A 19,138-nucleotide genomic window follows, 5' to 3' on the forward strand; every position below is an offset into this window, starting at 1 on the left:
AACCACAACTATCACATCTCCCCCAGTAAGGACAAGAGCTTTGGAGGTCTTTGTTGTAGTCACCAATGTGTAGAAAAGACTTTTCTTCCTTGCTTTTTTACCCATCAGAAGGAGCTCAGAGAACCACAGCACGGCAAGAGAGCTCAGTTAAAGCGGCTAGGGGGCGTGTTTTGCTGTAGTGTCAACAGCAGCACGCTGTTGCCCCTCCTAAACGCATCCGCACCCCCCCGCACCTCACTTGGAGCAGCCAGCCTGCCCTTGACCAGCTTTCCAACCAGCTGTGATCAAAAGCACCAGATTTCACCCCAAAGTTTCATGAATCGCTGAATGAGGCATGTAAAGAGGGCATTACCCACCATAGAGATGAGGGGTGACTGCAGCCATAAAGGGGTTTTGTTCCCTCCCTAGAGCAGGCCCAACGCATTGACCCGTCTAATCAATGCTAGAAAGATAAAGTGGCAGAATTACTTTATACTTCTTAGATTGTTTCCTTTAATAGGAACTGCTGCTTTACTCTACCTTGTGCTTCTGAAACAAACATTTGTGTTCCAAAAATATACAGTGTACACATACTCTGTAGCTATAGATACAAACATTTACAAAGAAATGAGCAGGCTGGAGTGGACGAGCTTGGAAAAAATCTCACACCTTTCTTGGTGGCCCTCCTAGAGCAAGACTAGGTGGGCTCAGTGTGCCATCAACTGATCAGGGCTACGGAGAAACACATGATTGAGAAATGTACCCTTGGCAAGTCCACGAAACAATGGGGATCAAGAAAACTTCCACACACTGCAGAGGTTTGAAGGTTTTGTTGCCTCTTCCCACCCTCTCCTTTTGTCCCTGTGATCCGCCTTAGCATCTGCAGCCCGCATCCAAACCGACCACAGCCGACCTGTCTGCATCTTCTCCACATCCGGAGGGCTGAGCCCTCACACAGGCACTGCTCAGCTTTACACCAAAGAGGAAAATATGGTTCCCAAGACATTTGGGAAAACATCTGCAAAGCTTCCTCAAACTAAGGGAAACCGGGTACACTCTACAGTCCTAGCGGATCGGTCGGTATGGGAATGTCATTCCTGGTATAAATGTTTGCACAGGATGAGCCGGGAGTGCTGGGTGAGCCGGGAGAGCAGGGTGTGCGGCATGTGCAGGGTACCCCAGAGGAGGAGTATGGATGTGAGGATAAAATCCAGGTGGCAGAGTGCCATGGGTTGGTTGCTGTACTGGACCCGAGATCACCAGCTGGAGCAGGCTGTGGAGAGGAATTCAGACAGACATGAGGATTATTCAGAGAAGGCTTTTGTCACAGCCCTGCCCACCCCACAAGGGACTGACTCTATAGACAATTCATAACCAACACACAGCAATGCTGAGGCAAGAGGACAGTGACTCAATTATGCTCTTTACAGCTTCCAGAAAGACTTCTTTTCCCTCTTTCGCTTTTTCTTAATAAAATTTGGCTCCTCTTTGCAAAGAGGCAAGCAGCACAGTGCGATTAAGCTTAGGGTCAGATAAAACAAGCAGGGAGTTGGGGATGGGATAACTCTGGGGCAGGTTCCACACTGTAATTTCATTTTCCCTGTCTGTGCATTTATTCTAACACAGTCTGGGCAAGATCATCTACATGGTGGGAGTCACTGAAGCGTCCCTCAGTCAAGAGTCCAGCTTGCAAGGGAAGAAGTAGCAAGCACTGTCTGTCACCTGTATCCTTGTGCTAACCTGTGTGTGAATAAAGGCTGACTTTCAGAAAGTAAACACAAATTTCTAGGGGAGATTTTGCCTCACCAGCCCCCAAGTATGAGCCTTGGAATATGCATCAAAACTGACATGGCTGTAAGAAAGGCTTCTTACTTGTTATGTGGTAGCCTGGAGCACACAGTTCTCAAGTCGTCTGAAAGAGGACACAAGACATCACGGTAAGGGTAAAGCAGAAATTAGAGCGATTTTCCTCTCCACTCTCCTTTCTAGGAAAGTCAGATTACCGAAAATGCTCCACTCATCAACAGATCCACTCATCAACTCTCAGACCAAAAACCTCCGTAGGAAAGAAAATGTTTCTCCATCTCACCAGTCAGCTTTCTATACCAGACACTTAACTGTATGTAATTAAGACAGAGGAAATAGAAAATATGACTCTGCCACTGAACATGGCATTTCTGATGAGGTCAAAGCAAGGCAAAATTTACCCAATACTTGTTCTGTGCTGGTTTGGGGTGTTTCAAAACATTGCTAGCGTAAAGAATGGGTTGGGGTTTTTTTTCCCTGTCTATCAAGTAGAAATTGCACCTTTTTTACCATTACCAAACTTCTGCTAAAGCAGAATAACTAGAACCAGGGTAATTAATAACACACCCTGCTGATAAGAGTCCTTTCAGGAATAGCCTGAGAACAAACTGTCCCTTTGTAGATAAACAAACTTCAAAACACTGAAATAACTGTTATTTCAGCAGCTACTTATCCTGAATTACCTTCCACTTCCACAGTACGAGCAAGTGTTCAGAATGTACCATGTAAACGGCTAAGAAAAAAACACAGCTGAAATAAGCCATTAACTTAAAAAAAAAAAAAAAGCATTTTTCTGCTTGTACTTTGTATGTAAAACATTAGAAAGCAGAACACCGAGATCTTCCAAGCAGTGCTGGTTCAACCACAGCAAAAATGTCAGGCACTCTCTGCATCTGGGGTCTGCACTAACTGTGCGGCTGTTGGGAATCTTTAAACCCTCTGGTCACACTAAAAATTATCTGTTTTCAAGAGAATCATCAAGAAAAGACTCTGGTTGACCCTGTATGTGTCTGCAGGTCTTTCAGAAGGAACTGGTTTTAGAGACAGGACAGAAAGACAAAAGCCACATAAACAGGCTTCTTTACTAAGTTTAAATGAAAACATACACACTGTAATGGGGTCTCATTACAGGAGAGCTGAATGCCCGGAAGTTCCAGATGAAGAGTTTTGTTTTGCTTTTCAAACATCTTGTCTAGCATACCCACCTCACGGGTTTATCTGCTTCACAGGCTCTCCTCCAGCAGCAAACTCAGGGAAGTCAAACTGAAGCACAATTAATCAGTGCTTTTTAAACAGTTACAAGCAATTCTGAGGGAGTCAAAATTGTCCCTGTGCCAGCTCTAACCACCCTGTGCACACTGCAAGGTCAAAGACAAGTGCTTCAGTTCTGCAAACAACACACCAGCCACCTGCAACAATGATCTCTCCTTTCTTGCTCTCCATCCAGTTATTTTTCCTCCACTATTTCCTGCACTATAGCTTTCTAAGAGCAGCAAATTACTACTTCTGCTGTCAACACATTGATCTTTAATTCCCCCACCCCAAAACTCCCTCTTACAACTTCTGCACACTGGAGGAAAAGAATCCCATGCCAGGGTCTCTGCCAGCCCTACTGACAGCTTACCTCTAGTGCACAGGAGTGCTCCTGATGCCATGGCCACTTGCAAAGCCTGAGCCAGTCTGTCTAGAGCCAGTTCAATCTCTTTGGATGCATTGAGAGGATTGAGTTCATCAGATAGCCTGTTAATTTCCTCAACGAGTGGAACCACATGGTCAAAGGGTACTAGCCCCAGGCGCCCATAAAGATTCTTCTCCGTTAAATGCCCCTGAAGCATCATGAGAACCTGCAGGACACTTAGATGCAGTTTTGAATATAGCTGGTGGCAATCTCTGTCTTCTCCTGAAGTCGAGTCCTTGGCAGTTTTGCTGGGAGGATGTCCATTTGAGAGAGAGGCTTTCTTCTTCCTTTTATAAGCCAAGGGCGCCTTCACACACCAGCGGATCAGTCCAGTTAGTGGGGTGAGCTCTAAAAACCCTATTGGCAGGTTGGCTGCAATAGGAGTGTTTAGAAAGGTGATGAGGATCAAACGGGGGTCTTCAAAGATCCAGGACACAATCAACTCCAGCAGATCTGAAGGAGGGATGAGGTCATCTGAAGATAGGAAAGTTATTGTTGGGTAAGACGGGCCTTGCGCTGGAGCACAGGACAGCAATCTTTATTTAATCTCTCACACACACCCTTCCTGCACTGTCACAATTACAATTTCACAACCTCCCAGACTTCGCTGTTTTTTTCAAGACACCAAAGGTAAGAAGCTAGTTTATCCCAGGGAAGACATAACAACTTTCTGTCAACTTCACCTTCTCCACCTATTCTAAAGACACCACCAAATGCCAACATTTATCCTCTTTGCCATCAAAGGTACTTCTGACATTTTCTTCTCTACCACCCGTCATCTGCCCAATTTTTCTTTAAACTCAGTCTCCATTCATCCCTTGCCACAGGAAGTACAATGGACAATGGAACAGGAAAAACTTGTTGGCACTTCTTTCTCTTCACGCCATTCAATTCATTTCCTTTTAGACTCATCTAGACAAGCACGTCTGGTGGAAAACCTTAACATGAAAACACAGGCACATGCCAGGTAAAGGATTATAGGATTATGCAAAGCTTCAAGAAGTGAAAGGTGGTGATGAGCTGCAGCAAGGCTACAGACAAGAGAAACGCTGATTACACAGCAGTTGTGCATCATCCTGCCACAGGAGCGGGCTACTAGGTTGAGCAACATCGTTGCTTGTTGCAGGCAGCCTCAACAAGGAGCTCAGCACAGAACTATCTAGTCAGGTTTTTTTTGTGCCCGAAATGACTTACAGGAGAAATCATATGGACTACAGAATTACTCATGTGCTCCGGATACAGAATTGGTATTTTTCAGTATTCAGCTTTTCTGAGAACCCAGTTTCACAGATACTGCTGTCTGTGTCATGCACTCCTGTCCTCAGGACTTGGTAGACTGCCCACTTACAGCTCACTCTTTGAAGAACAAGCTTCCTTTTCTTGTGCCACCAGTGACACCTCTAATAAAGTAAGGAATTAAAAAAAAACAAACAATTGCTTCCTATAACTCTTGTCATTTCCCTTTTGGCAAGTCCTTTAATTAGTTGTTTAAACTTGTAAGTGATTGCACAAAACAGATGTAAAATACTGAGGATGAATATGCTATGAGCTCTACCAAATATTTAAAAGAAAAAAGTCTAAGCCTGCACCTCTCTCACTACCACCAAACTGCTTACCTGGAGAAGACCATGCAAAACATTTCCTTTATCAATAACAAATATATTTGCTGTTTTGCATTACATGTGGTGTTGGTATTTAGTGTACCATTGTTCTCTAGTCTACCATGAGCTCTCTTTTTGTCTCTATCTCTCTTTCTGAATAAATGAATCTTATTTCAGACGCCTACACATTTCCAGTGTCTGAGCAACAACAGAGACATGTCATATCACTACCTGGTCACACATACAGTTAAAGAGCACATTGGTGTATACTGTTGACTGCATTTCTCATCAGCGCTCAACAGAAACCTAGCTCCAGTTTGCAGACATTCAGAATTTGTTTCTCCCCTTTTCTGAAGGATCCAGACTGACAGACAGCCCTGAGTCTATCTGCTGAACAGGTGACATGCAATAGGGAGGTCCAGCTGCCCAGCCCAGGCAGATCAGCTTTCATTCATAGAGCTGCTCCATCAATAAGGTTCCCATGTCCTTTGAACCTCTGTGGTGGACACTGCGCTTTGTGTCAGGAATTACATGGCTGCTTCTCTAACGAAGACTTTACCTTCAGTAGATAAAAAATAACCAAGTGGTTATTTCTATCCTCACCCCAGTGAGAGACGAGGCAACAGACACACCCCTGAGCTGCTTCTGGCAATCATTACATGGTCACAAGCACCTTTAGAATTTCAGCAGTTAATTCCCTCGCAGCAGTTAACCTGTGTTGCATTATACTGCTCCTCTTACTTCCAAAGACACAACTTAGAAACACTTACCTGAAGAGAGGTCGTAGAGAGCTGTGACAGATGTAATGAACTGGCAGCAGAAGCGAGGACTGGCACTGAATATCTGCTTCAGTGTCTGGATGGACCCTGGCACCAAGTTGCAGTAGTCATCGACCAAGGCTCGAGCCAGCCTCACACAGTACACCGCAGGGGTTCGCTGCAGCAGTGTAGCACGTGAGGAAAAGCAGGTTAAACCCAGCCACAGAAACTCCTATAGAGCCAGCTTCAAAGTTTGTGTTGCCTATACACTGTGCCTGCCCCCATCACCCAGCCTCTCTGCTGCTTCAACACCTGTGTTTTCAGTTTCCCAAAATTCAATAGTGCTTTCTCTTTCTGCATATAAAATATTCACTCAGAAATAAAATTACTGTTTCACAGTACTAAATAGGTGATATTTCATGTTTACAGCATCTGTAGTTTAAAATTAAAACCTTTTACATCAGTATTTTTACTTAGATTGAGATTTTCCTTACTACTTCAGCAACAGTTCTATAGTTCAACTAGTTCAGTAACCTCTCAGCTGTGTTTGACATTTTTAATGTGGAAAAAATTCTGTGCAATCCTCATGTCACTTAAGAGCTGGGATCTGCAAAAAGCTACACCTTCTTCTGCTATCCAGGTTACATCCCCTCCTCCCCTACACCACAGCTCTCCAAGTGGGAAAAGAGGGACCCCACAGAAACAGTATTGCTTTGCCTTCTCCCACCCTTCCCTCCTAGCACAGCCTTTCTGCTCTTACCCTTCTGTAAAACAGGTGACTTCTGCTTTTCCCACTAAGGCAGCAGCAGCAGCAGCAAAGATGCTGCTTCCCAAAGCCTACAGTGGTGAATCTCAATGGGCAAGGGGAAGACAAAGGAGAGCCCTAACATACTCTATTCATGGAAGCCAGACATGGGTATTTTGTGGCCAAATCTCAAGCCAGACACAGGTATTTTGTGCCTCTTCTGCCATGCACAACCTTGCACATCAGGCACAGCTTACTTCCTAAACTGTAGAGTTGGCTTCTTTTGGCAACATGACCATGAACTGCCATGGTTTTGTTCCCTGTGTTGGCTGAACCTTCCACTGACCCCTTTCAACAGGCAGGGCTTGAGGGGGAGGAAATCAATAAAACCTTCACTGACAGTAAAAATAACAGCAAATTTTCTTCTGCCAGTGCACACAGAAGTGGTTTAGCAGAAGTTCTCCCTTATGCTGGAACAGAGGAATGGACAGAAGCACAGACACAGGGAGAACATAGCTGTAGCAGACAGCTGTTGTTATATCAGCTTAAGCTGCCACAGGAGCAGCAGCTGACTGCAACCAGCTGCCACCAACGATTAGGTGACACTGCCCTCGCTCACCCATTGTGGCACTTCCCCCCTGCTCCTTCCCCAAGATTGCCCTGCCTGCACAGGAGCTGTACCTGCAGCCAGAAGGCAGCACACTCCAGAACAGGAACCCTGCACACGGCCACTGCCATGGAAACCAGCTTTCCTAGCAAAGCCATCCTGCTGTCATCTGCTTTGTTTCCTTGAGGGCTGAAGAGAGATGAGAAAATGATCTGCCGGACTGAATCCTTGGTTTGCTCTTGGAAATAATTGCACATGATCTCAAGGAGCTGAAGTTCCTGAAGTGAATTCAGTCTCTGAAAGAAGACAAAAGCAAAACTGCAAAATACACTGGGGCTCTTGAAGAGCCAAGAGGTGAAAAGGCAGGAAGAGTAAAGAGTTACAGCTTCCCTCAAGAGTCAGAAACTCAACCTCTATGCACAGCACACATGCTCAAACTTCCTGAACCACCACTGCATATACTTTGTTATAGTGAAATGCTCGAGGTCATATCTGAATACCTGGATAACCAAGACTGGCTCTTGCTGCACCTGCAAGTGCTGCCCTGAACTGAGATATGAGACCGAGAGCAATACTGGGGTGAAATCTATTTCCTTTCTCTGCAAATAACAGCACTAAGGGTGTTGCTGGGCAGCTGGGGGGGGGGGGGGGGGGGGGGGGCAGGGAGGGTGTCACAGCTGGGCCCAGCAGCCCTCCAGGCCCATGCACCCCATCATTCACCAGCAGCTGTGGTTTCTGGTCACTGCTGTCTGGGAAGACCCAGCTTCATCCCACAGCAGCCACCTAAAACCTCTTTTAGGGCCCAGCTGCAACACTGTGAGCCTGCAGATAGCTCCCAAGGGCCTCGAGGTGCTCCGTACCTCCCCTCCCTCGGGCCCTGTCTGGTATCCCAGAGTCCTGTCCAGTCCATTGGGGCCTTGCCAGCCAGTTCTCTCCTGGCCAAAACCCCTCCGTCACCAGCACCCCAGGAACCCTCCTGATGCCTCGGTCCCCAGCAGCAGCCACCCCCCAGGGACCTCATCCTGTCCCCATAAGGCCTCAGGCTCCAGCAGCAGCGCCCCCAGGGCTTCCGAGCAACTGGGGCCTCGGCCTCCACACCCGCTCCTCGGGGCTGCGTCCGGGTGCCGTTGCCTGGCCCCATGCCGTCAGCCCCAGGGCCTGCCCGGCTTCCTGCGGGCCTCGGCCCCCACTCCCCCCGGCCCCTGTCCGGACGCTCGGGGCCTCGCTCGCCCCCCATGCCGAGGCCGGGGCCCACCTTGGGCGGCGCGCTGCGCTCCTTGGGGACCTGGAAGAGGAACTCCTCCAGGAGCTCGGAGGGGCCCTTGTCGACCAGAGGCAGCGGGGCGCTCTGCAGCTGGCTGCTGAAGTAGATGTCCAGATGGTACAGCACCTCCTTGGCGGCGCTCAGCGCATCCCGCCGCAGCAGCGAGTGCCGAATGTCGCTCATGGCTCACGCCGGACCCCACCGGGCCCCTATGGACCCCTCTGCAGTCCTGCAGCGCGGCCTCCCAGCAGCGGAGGCGCAGGGCGGGCGGGCGGGCGCTACGGCGGCCCCACATGGACAAAACGGGGCAACGCGCGCTCGCCGCCGGCAACGCCCCCTGGCGGGCTTGCCCTAGGGGGGGGTCTTGGGCCGCGGTGCGGGGGGGTCCAGCCCTGAGGGTCTCTTAGCCCCGGGCACGGGGGGGGTCGCTGCAGGGCCCCGACATCCCCTAAGGATCACCCGGCACGGCCCCTCTGGGAACGGGGCAGCTGCGCTCAGAGGCCGGGCGTCCGGCCAAGGCCGCTGGGGCAGGGCTGGGTGAGCTGCGGGAGTGTGCGGGGTGCGGGGCAGCACCCCGGGACCGGGCCTGACCCCGGTGGGCTCCTGGGTCAGGCACCGCGACAGGACCCGCTGTTACCGGGGCTCGCAGCTCCACACCACAGCACCAGGGCCATGGTGGGATGCACTGCCTGTGCTCAGTCCCAGCGCCAGCTGCCTCAGGTCAGCTTGTTGGCAATGCGGGAACGGTTGGTGTTGGTGAAATAAACACTTTTCAAGGTAAATCCTAGCTGGTGACGAGCGAGAGCTGCCCATACCCCATAGTGGAGAGCTGGTGATCCCCACGAGTGGTCTCGGGGGTTCACTCGCACCTCGCAGATCCCCTGTCGGTGTCTGTGGGTTCAGGCACGCTCTCAGCCCTACCTGTGGCAGACGGTGCTGGCACTGGTTTGAACTGGTTGACTTTTCACTGAGCAGACCTTTGTTTCCATGGGAAATGCCATATGGAGCCTGCGGCCTCATGCTCGCGGGCAGAGGAGCACTTGGCAAGGGGAGCAGGTCCCTCCCCATAAATGCAGGTGCAGATCTTTCCTCTTGCAGAGACCTTGCACAGCACCAAAGGTACGTCCCGCTCCCCGCTCCCATCGCCTTCTGCAGCTCAGCTTAGTTTTGCTATGACTGCTGGGGCTGAGCCCGGGCACAGCTCACGAGCATCACCCAGGATGGATACGCCCCTCTATAGGTGCCTCTGCCGGGGAGGCTGCTGCACTCCCTGGGAGGAGGGAGGGTCTGCGAGACTTTGGGCGCTTTTTGCCATGACCAAATCACAGCATTACTAAATCATGGCATTACCGAATCACTGTGTTAGCAACGGGAGGGACTGTGGCGTTAGAGGTGCCAGCGCTTGCAGCCATAACAAGGATACAGGTGGGGAAAGGAGAGTATTTAATTAGAGCAGAAGAAAAAGTGAACCTGGAGGCGGCAAACCCTTCCTCATGTTGGGTGTCAGGTGTGCTGAAAGCTGGGGTGTTTGCTGGTCCTCCCAGCCCATCTGACTGGGGCACCCTGCAGGATCAGGCACTCAGGGCACCTGAGCTGGGCTCAGATCCCATCCACTGGTGAAATATTACCCGAGGGAGCCAAGCGCCACAGAAAATACTTCCCAAACACCTTTCCTGGTGGGTGGGAGCTGCTGCGCTGCTCTCCAGGGAGTCTTGGAGACTCCAGCCTGGGTGAGGATGGGGCAGGGCAGAGCTGGGGGGCAGAACACCCCAGTGAGGGTGCTCTGGGCAGGGAAGGAAGTGGGGAGGTGTGTCAAGGTTGGGGGGGATCCATTCCTTGCTGTGTCCCAGCACAGCTTATGTAGGGTCATTTGGGGCACAGACCCTGGGGAGGGGTGGGAGAGGGACAAGCCAAGGGACCTTGGTGTCCGCGACTGCTGCTGGGGCACATCCGAGACCAGGAGAGGTATCCAGGTGGATGAGGAACTGCTCTGTGTCACCATGAAATGGCGTTTGCTCCTTTGCCAGTGAGTTATCCGCTCTGGCCTTCCTCCAGGAGCAACAGACAGCATGAGGCCCCGTGTGAGGCAGGAGCACAGTGGCGGGACAGGGATGCACCATCCCAGGGTCCTGGTGTTCCCAGTGAAATCAGTATGGCCAGGTGGGAATGCCCTGGCCACCCCCATCATCTGTGCCAAATCCCCATCCTAGCCAGGAGGGCTGCCACTCTGCCATCTGCACATGGGATGGCAGCCTCGAAGCAGGTGCTGTCACTGCTGGTTGCAGCTCTCCTGCTGCACATGGCCACCATGCTGAAGATCAGCGCTTTCAACATCAAGGCATTTGGGGACAGCAAGATGTCCAACCAGACCATCGCAGATATCATCGTCTCTGTGAGTGCTGGGGGGAGAGGAGCAGTTCTGGCTGCTCTCTGGTCTCTGCAATGCAGCCAGCTTGGGACAGTTGGACACCAGCTTTCTACAAGCATCCATCCATCCATCCATCCATCCATCCATCCATCCATCCATCCACCCACCCACACATCCATCCTTCCATCCACCCATCCATCCTTTCACCCACCCACCCATCCACCCATCCACCCATCCATCCATCCACCCATTCACTCATCCACCTATCCACTCATCCATCCATCCAAGCCTCCATTTATCCACCCATTTGTTCTTCCTCCATCACCATCTCCAACCTTGGGCTATCTTCACTCTTGCCAGTCCCCATCCAAGGATGGGTGATGCTTGATGCTGCTCAGTTCCTCACTCAGAGCAGCCTGCAAGTGAGAAGCTGCTGGGGTGGTGGGTGGTAGGTAGATGTGTGTTAGAGGGCACTGTGTCACCCCTGGGTTCCTCCAAGCCAGAGGATGCTGGCAGAGGAGCTCCCTCCCTGGCTCTGGGGTCCCTCCTGCCCTCCTGTTGCCAGCCTGGGAGGCTTCACAGCCCAGCCCAGACACCCATAGGTGCCCCAGGAGCAGCTCCCAGCCAGGGGCGAGCAGCTCTGATTTGTCCCCCCAGATCCTGTCTGGATATGACATCACCCTGGTGCAGGAGGTCCGGGATGCTGACTTGAGTGCTGTGAAGAAACTCACTGATCAGCTCAACAGGTGCCCCCAATGGGACAGGGCGAGGGGTCCCTGCAAAGGGGATGCTGGGGCAGATCCCAGATGGAGCCTTGCCGTGTCAGGGCCCCTCTGTCTCAGCCAGAGAGAGCCCAATGGGTGCTGAGGGGCACCAGGAGCCTCCTCTCACTCTCTCTGCACCTTACTCCCAGCATGTCCCCGCACCCATACAGCTTTTTGGATAGCATTCCCCTGGGCCGGACCAGCTACAAGGAGCAGTATGTCTTCATCTACAGGTAAGGGATGCTCCTGGGTCCAGCGTCCCCTGTGTCACTTGCTGTTCTCGCTAGTGGCCCCCAAAGGGTGGTGGGTACGTTTGGGGGCCCCAGCTGCAGCAGGAGTGGTGCTGGGGGCTGCTCTGCTCTCCCCCTCAGGTCGGACATGGTCTCAGTGCTGGAAAGCTACTACTACAATGACAGCTGCGGCTCCGGTGGAACCGATGCCTTCAGCAGGGACCCATTCGTTGTGAAGTTCTCCTCACCCACCACACGTGAGCAGAGCCGGTGCTGGGGCTGCCTTGACCTGGCACAGGGTCCCCTCTGCGCAGGGCTGATGCCAGGCAGGGAGGTTGCACCCTGGAGCACAGCTCAGAGGCTCCACCAGGGTCCTTCACTGCAGCAGGGCCTTCTCCCAACCATGGGTGCCCAGGGGTCCTGGGTACCTGCCCAGCATGGCCAGCACTGCCTGCTGTTTCTCACCATGCACCATCTCCCATCACCGTCATCTCCCACCGTGTGTTCTCTCCAGTTGTGTGCCATCTCACATCTCCAGCTGTTTCCCATCTTGTCCCACATCCCATCACCTGCTACCTCCCATCTTGTGCTGTATCCCACCATCTGCTTCCTGCACTTCGGTGTCATCTCCCATCATGTACCATTCCCCATTGCTTGCCATGCCCCATCACCTGCCATCCCCATCACATGCCATCTCTCATCATGTCCCATCTCCCACCTTGTGGAATGTCTTACCCGGTGCCATCACTTCCACCTCCCAAGAACCTCCCAAGAATGCACACACTCCCCCATCTCTCTTCCACCTCCATCTCCTTCCCAAACCCACAGTGTCCTGGAAAAACTGATGGGAAACAAGTAGCAAACCCCAAACCATGTGCAGAGGGATGCAACTCCCCACTGGAAATTCCAGCCTGGAGGACAAGCAGACCATGAAAAACCAATGCACCCTTTCCCTTTAGCAGCTTTTCCCAGCTGGTAGCTGGGGCTTGGCCCTGGGTAGTTCCTGGGGTTCCCACTCCCTTCCCGGGTGCTGCACCCGAGCTGGGGGCTGACAACCACCTGTCCAGCAGAGGTGGAGGAGTTTGTGATGGTGCCTCTGCACGCCGAGCCCAGCAGAGCAGCAGAAGAGATCGATGCACTCTACGACGTCTATACTGATGTTGTCAACAAGTGGGCAACGAATGTAAGTGGTGGTGGGGAGCTCAGCTCCACCCTGGGGCAGCCTGGGGTACAGCCATGACGCATGGACGTGTCCCACGGGACACCCCTCATGACCATCGGAGCGGGTACCACCTCAGCAATGTTCATGCAAGGAACTGCTGGGTGGCTCCACTACCATTACTGGGGGCTTGTCCCCCCATGTGCTGGGGAGGTTTCTTGCTGTCCCTTGATATTTTTGGGAGCACGTGGTGCCCCCTAAGATCCATGGGCAGAGACAGAGCTCACTGCCCCACAGAACATCTTCCTCCTGGGCGACTTCAACGCTGACTGCTCCTACGTGACCAGCGCTCAGTGGCAGTCCATCCGCCTGCGCTCCCTTGATGACTGCGAGTGGCTCATCCCCGACAGCGCCGACACCACCGTCAGTGACACCGACTGCGCCTATGACCGGTGGGTGCCGCGGCAGGGGAGGGTGCTGGTGTGGGGGGGGGCTCCAGGCACTAACACCCCCATGATGCCCCAGCAGCATTGTCGCCTGCGGCACCGCGCTGCGCCAGGACATTGAGCCCAGCTCTGCCACTGTCAATGACTTCCAGAAGACTTTCCACCTCCAGAGCAAGGATGTGAGTCTGGGCCGGGTACATAATCCCACTGGCACTTGGATCCAACCTACCTCACCTCCTGGGGGCATGGGTGGGCTCCCTGTTCCCCAGGGTGCAGCCAAGGGTGGCCTGACCCCAACCTCTGCACTGATGCAACCCCCCCCCCAGCTTGAGCATTTTGGGGTATGCTCTGAATTTTGGGGTTGGAGCGTTGGGGTCCCAGCCACCCATGACAGTGGTGAGGGTCTGGACAAGCTCAGCCACCTCTCTGCTTTCCCCACACCCAGGCTTTGGCTGTCAGTGACCATTTCCCAGTGGAGGTGACCCTGAAATCCCGCTGAGACCATCCCCATGCTGGCTACCAGGACACCCCAACATGCACCTGCATCCCTGATGGGAGCCCATGCACTGCCAGTGCCAGCCAAGCTGCCTGCTGTATCCACAAGGGTGCCCTCAGGGTCCTGTGGGAGTGGGATACTCTCTGTTTCCATTAAAAAAAAAGTCTTTTCCAGCCCTTGCAGCTCTGGAGAGAGTACTTTCAGGCCTCCCCCCCCCCCCAGCCCCCTGTGCCCATACCCCCTGTCCCCCTGCCAGGGGCAGCCCCACTGGAGCTGGAACCAGGGTGTTCCCTAGGTTTGGGGGTCCCCTCCTGCCACTGAGAGAGCCAGACCCAGAGGGTGACAAGCTCTGAGCTGCTGGCAGCAAGGCCAGAGACACCAGGAAGGGTTTGAGAGTCTCTGGGCAGGATGTGAGCCTCTTGCCGGGATGCGGGATGCAGGGTGCTCTTCCGACAGCTTGCAGAGCCTCATCCCGCTGGAACCTGCCTGGATGTGGGGTGGCTGACAGGGTGCTGACAGCAAGGGTGGGGGGAAGTAGAAGGCATGAGTCAGTTCCCAGGGGGTTTGGTGCCTCCTCGGGGGGTTTCGGTGCCGGCACAGTGTTGAGGGACACCAGACTCACCCTGTGACTGGGTGTGAGGGTGAGAAACCCGGGATGCACGGGACAGCCCAGCAAGCCCAGGCATGAGCAGCCATCGCCTCTCTGCCTGCCCTGCTGCCAGCACCCCGTCACAGCTGCCCGCTCCCTCAGTGGGGTGATGCCATGAGCAGGGTGATGCCATGAGCAGGGTGATGCCATGTGCCAGTGCGTGGGATGATAGCTCCACTGGGGCTGCTTTGGGTCACCAATGGGGCTGTCCTCGGTGACCACCAGAGCTGCTGCAGTGGATTGCAGCCATCCCCTCTTGCCGAGGCTGGCGACGCTCAGCCTGCCTGACCAGAAACCACACAATTTCCTCCTCTCCCCTATAATTACACCATCTGAATCACTCACATTAAGGCCATTGCTCTTCACCACCTGCTTTGCTGCTGTGCCCCAAGCTGTGACTTGGGGACCACTCTGTTTGGAACACCCCGAGTCTCATGCACCCACCCAGCCCTGCCAAGATGCTCCAGCACTGCCTCCCCTCTCCAGACACCCTGCGATGCATTGGCACAGGGGTGGCTGTGCCAGCCCCACCCCACTGCTCCATGGGGTTTGGGTTTCCCAATGTAGGAAGGAGCACAGAGCCGTGCCAAAAACCCCACGGGGGTGTCCGACTCATCCTGCTTTGCTGGCACCTCCATCAGGAATAAAGCCGCCCATCCTGCTGCTGGGAGGGCAGAGGTGTCACGCACTCGGCAAGGTAAGGACCGATTCGGGATCAGCACCTTCAGCTATGAACTGTGAGGGACTGGGATGAGCTGGGATGAGGAGTCACTCCCTTACCCATCAGGGCTGTGATCAGGTTTAAGGACGTGGAGCAGCCCAGGGTGCCGGTATTGGTGGGTGATAGAGATACCCTGTTGGGGAGCAGAGCTGGGTCATCCCACAGGCTGGCAGGGACGCTACTGGGAGGGCTCATGGAGGCAGGACAAGAGTCAGCTTCCCCTGGGACTAACAAGCCAGCTCTGTGGGCTGCTCCAGGCAGTACCCACCATGGCACACAGTGTGCCAGGACTTAGGGAGGACCTACATGGGGTGGTTTTCTTTGCTCTATCCCCAAATCTAAAGCAGTTTTGAAAGTCTGTCTCCCATCACTGCATCCCTGCTGAGCCTCGCTCCCAATGGGATCCGTGGTGCTGGCACTGTACCTTCTGGCTGTGGCTCTCCCATGCCTGGCCACTGCCACGCTGCGCATTGGTGCCTTCAACATCCAGGCATTCGGTGACACCAAGATGTCCAACGAGGAAGTGGCGGGCATCATCATCAGTGTGAGTGCAGCCGGTGCCGTGCAGGGATGGGCTGTGCACTGGGGTGGGCCCAAGAGGTGGCTCCTGTGCCAGGAACACATCCATGTCTCCTGTGCCACGGGGATGGGATAGCACCCCACTGCTGGGGATGCCCTGGGTGGATGAAGGCTTGTTGGGGACCAAAGTGAGGTGTCAGGCACACACCCTGCATGAGGGACATGCAGGACCCCATGGTGCTGCATCCAGCACCATGTCAGGGTGCCCAGGCAGTAGATGGGCTCGCTCTCACCATCACTGTCCCTCTTGGTCCCACAGATCCTGAGCCGCTACGATGTGGTGCTGGTGCAGGAGGTGCGCGACTCCGACCTCAGCGCCGTCACCCAGCTCATGGAGCAGCTCAACAGGTACGAGCAGGGCTGGGGCACCCGGCTGTGACACCAGCATTACAGGGAAAGCCAAGCTGGTTGAGCAACAAAGGGCAAAACCAGAGTCATCCATTAGCAGAAGCTTTGCTTCTGAAAAGGGGAATGGGAGGAAAGTGCTGCAGCTGAGGCTTGGAGCAGGCTGAAGCTTTGGAAGAGACACTGGGAGTAACCTGGGGAGGAGAAGAGGGATATAAGTGGTACAAAACTCCTCCAAAAGCTGCCATTCCCCTGGAGCACACAGGGTGGAAAGGGACCACAGCTCCAGCAAGCTCCATCTCCAAAATCCAGCAGCACAGGGCAGAGGCGAGATGGGGGATGAAGGAGGCAGAGACAGGCAGTCCCCAGTGCCCCAATACCCTGTCAGTGACAGGGGGACCCCGGGATGGACCCCGTGGCAGATGATGCTGTGAAGTGAGCGGCTCAGGTACCCCAGTAGGAAAAGGGGCTGCTGGGGTGGTCTGGAAGTGCCTGTGGCAGTGCGGCAGCTGCTTACCGGCTGCGTGCGGGCAGGGGCTGGGGCTGGATGGAGGCTGCTGCTGCCTTGCTGTGCTGGAGCAGGTACACCCAGCCCGCACCCTCGCCTCTCCGGTGTCCCCTCCAGCAAGGCCACACAGCAGCTGAGGCAAGGAGGGTGACGCCAGGCTCTGCACAGCCCGGGGCTGCTCATTGACCTAATTTAGCTTTGCTGCACGTGAAGGTGAGGAGCATCCCTATGGAGCTGCCTCGTGTCCTGCCATGCCCTGGGTAGTGTGGGCAACAGGGTGGCTTGGAGCCACTACACCCATGTCACCCCATGGACAGGGCACAGTAGTCCACAGGGACAGCACAGCAGGGCTGCCTGGTGCCACCCCAGGATGGTACCAGCCATGTCACTGGTGCCAGAAATGTCACCATCCTGCTTTTGCTTCTCCACAGTTTGTCCACGTCCCCATATGACTATGAGATCAGCGGCCCCCTGGGACGGGACAACTACAAGGAGATGTACCTCTTCATCTACAGGTAACGGGCTGGGTGCCCTGCCACCTGCCTGCAGCACCGCGGGGCCACTGACACCATGCAGGGGACACAGGGGCCATGCCAAGCCCCAGGTTCATCACCCCTTTGGCCCTGCAGGACAGACGTTGTGTCTGTGGTGGACACCTACCAGTATGAGGATCCCCAGGATGTCTTCAGCCGGGAGCCGTTCATCCTGAGGGTCTCAGCACCCAACACCAGTAAGCAGGGTGTCAAACGGCCCCGGGTGGTGGCATGGGGTGGCCATGGGGCTGACATCTCTTTTCCCTGGCAGAGGTGCAGGACTTTGTGCTGGTGCCACTGCACTCAGCTCCACATGATGCTGTTGCTGAGATTGATGCTCTCTACGATGTCTACCTGGCCATTGTCAACAAGTGGGGGACCGATGTGAGTGTCACCAGCGCTGGGGGATGGCACTGAGGGTGGGCGCTGAGCTGCGGGGACCATTAGACCCACACTAGTTCCCTGCTCCAAGGCAGGTGGTGGGATGGGGACCCTCCCCCTGCCCCATCCCCTGCCACGGGAGGCTGCTCTTTGGGGACAGCCCTATTCCCCACCCACCATGAGCCCCCATCTCCCTGCTATAGAGCATCATGTTCCTGGGGGACTTCAACGCCGACTGCGCCTATGTGCAGCATGGTGACTGGTCATCCATCCGCCTGCGCACCAGCGACATCTTCAAGTGGCTGCTCCCGGATGGCACTGACACCACGGTGGGGAGGTCAGACTGTGCCTATGACAGGTGAGGGCTGTCATGACACTGCTGGCTCCCCCCAGGCACCCCCTGCCCATCCCTCACCACCCTGAGTGTGGGGACAGGAGCCAGCCTCACTGCCCATGTCTCCTGGGCAGGATCGTGGTGTGTGGCGCCAAGCTGAAGAGAAGCATCGTGCCCAATTCCGCTGGTATCTACAACTTCCAGCGTGCTTTCCAGCTGGAGCAGGAAGAGGTGAGCCGGGCTTGCAATTTCAGGGCTCAAACAGGCACCAAGGCTGAGCTGCCCTGGGCAGCACTGTCCCTGGGCTGCTGACACCTAGCAGGGATTAGGCAGCTCAGTGCTGTCATGTAGCTGCCACACTTAAGGATCAGCTCAAAACCGCAGCTGAAGCAGCTCCAGCAGCAGCATGAGCTGGCTCTGGCTGCAGCATGTGTGCCCCTGCCCAGTGCCTGTCTGCTCCTGCATCAGGCATGTGGGAGCTCAGGGTGACAAGGGACCTGTGGGTGGAAACAGGAGTGGGGATTTATCTGTCCCTGGGGGGAAGAGATGAGGCACACAGGGTTTTGCATGGCCTTTCGTGGGCAGGAGCAGGCAGGGTTCCAGGGCATGGGGCAGTCCAAGACAATCTTCAGCTACCCATAGTTGGCACAGGGCTCCCAGGCAAGATGCAGGGGTCTCAGAGGGCAGACATCCGCCTGCCAGTGCTGACCACAGGCTGCCTCCATAAAAGGTGCAAAACTGGAGCCTCGTGTGTTGAGTGTCAGGTAGGAGACATGGTGTCCCACTCCAGCAGGCAGGTTCTGGCAGGGCAATCACAGCCTCCCTGCCAGTCCCACCAGCACGGTGAGGGGCTCACCATTGCATTACACCTTGCACTACACCTCCCCAACTCTCGCCCTCTTCCAGGCCCTGGCAGTCAGCGACCATTACCCAGTCGAGGTGAAGCTGACAGCTTGAATTGTCCTGCGGCCTCAGACCACGATCCAGCTCCAGCTCCCACCACCAGCCCTGTGAAGCCACCCCCTGCAGCCCCATCCACCATCCCTGTACAAGGGCTGCTTCAGATCCTGGTCTGGAGAACGGTCGCAGCCAGTCGCCAGCCATGCCCAGACCCCTCAGCCCACCACGGACGAGAGCGTGGGGACAGGCCACACTCAGGAAGCAGTGACCACCGACAGGCTGGGAAT

The 19,138-nt window shown here is 54.5% G+C and overlaps 3 protein-coding genes across 5 annotated transcripts; 2 read left to right on the forward strand and 1 right to left on the reverse strand.

Moving 5' to 3' along the window:
• Nucleotides 1–464: 464 nt before the first annotated feature.
• INTS15 (integrator complex subunit 15) lies at nucleotides 465–8,642 on the reverse strand. Of its 2 annotated transcripts, XM_057406520.1 has the most exons (6): nucleotides 8,430–8,642; nucleotides 7,249–7,470; nucleotides 5,835–6,000; nucleotides 3,410–3,937; nucleotides 1,852–1,891; nucleotides 465–1,252 (listed from the first exon to the last, which is right to left on the reverse strand). In XM_057406520.1, exons 1-6 carry the CDS (start codon nucleotides 8,619–8,621, stop codon nucleotides 1,045–1,047), a joined length of 1,356 nt encoding a protein of 451 aa, XP_057262503.1. In that variant the 5' UTR covers nucleotides 8,622–8,642; the 3' UTR covers nucleotides 465–1,044. The 2 variants fall into 2 exon arrangements, with proteins under 2 accessions (XP_057262503.1, XP_057262504.1); XM_057406521.1 differs by lacking the exon at nucleotides 1,852–1,891 and having other exon boundaries at nucleotides 1,094–1,252.
• Nucleotides 8,643–9,419: 777 nt separating this feature from the next.
• Nucleotides 9,420–14,083, forward strand: LOC130597743 (deoxyribonuclease-1-like). Of its 2 annotated transcripts, none has more exons than XM_057406529.1 (9): nucleotides 9,420–9,557; nucleotides 10,649–10,830; nucleotides 11,464–11,552; nucleotides 11,720–11,803; nucleotides 11,942–12,057; nucleotides 12,871–12,983; nucleotides 13,257–13,411; nucleotides 13,488–13,584; nucleotides 13,851–14,083. In XM_057406529.1, exons 1-9 carry the CDS (start codon nucleotides 9,509–9,511, stop codon nucleotides 13,902–13,904), a joined length of 939 nt encoding a protein of 312 aa, XP_057262512.1. In that variant the 5' UTR covers nucleotides 9,420–9,508; the 3' UTR covers nucleotides 13,905–14,083. The 2 variants fall into 2 exon arrangements, with proteins under 2 accessions (XP_057262512.1, XP_057262513.1); XM_057406530.1 differs by lacking the exon at nucleotides 9,420–9,557 and adding an exon at nucleotides 9,988–10,168.
• Nucleotides 14,084–15,668: 1,585 nt separating this feature from the next.
• On the forward strand, nucleotides 15,669–19,053 carry LOC130597748 (deoxyribonuclease-1-like 2). The gene is made up of 8 exons (XM_057406536.1): nucleotides 15,669–15,815; nucleotides 16,110–16,198; nucleotides 17,135–17,218; nucleotides 17,333–17,433; nucleotides 17,508–17,620; nucleotides 17,821–17,975; nucleotides 18,086–18,182; nucleotides 18,858–19,053. The coding sequence occupies exons 1-8, from the start codon at nucleotides 15,669–15,671 to the stop codon at nucleotides 18,906–18,908; spliced, it is 837 nt and encodes a 278-aa protein (XP_057262519.1). The 3' UTR covers nucleotides 18,909–19,053.
• Nucleotides 19,054–19,138: the final 85 nt, after the last annotated feature.

This window comes from Pezoporus wallicus, unplaced genomic scaffold (genome assembly GCF_028554395.1).
Source record: "Pezoporus wallicus isolate ANWC-B61680 ecotype Strahan unplaced genomic scaffold, APGP_CSIRO_Pwel_v1 contig_6155, whole genome shotgun sequence".
NCBI classification, from domain to species: Eukaryota; Metazoa; Chordata; class Aves; order Psittaciformes; family Psittacidae; genus Pezoporus; species Pezoporus wallicus.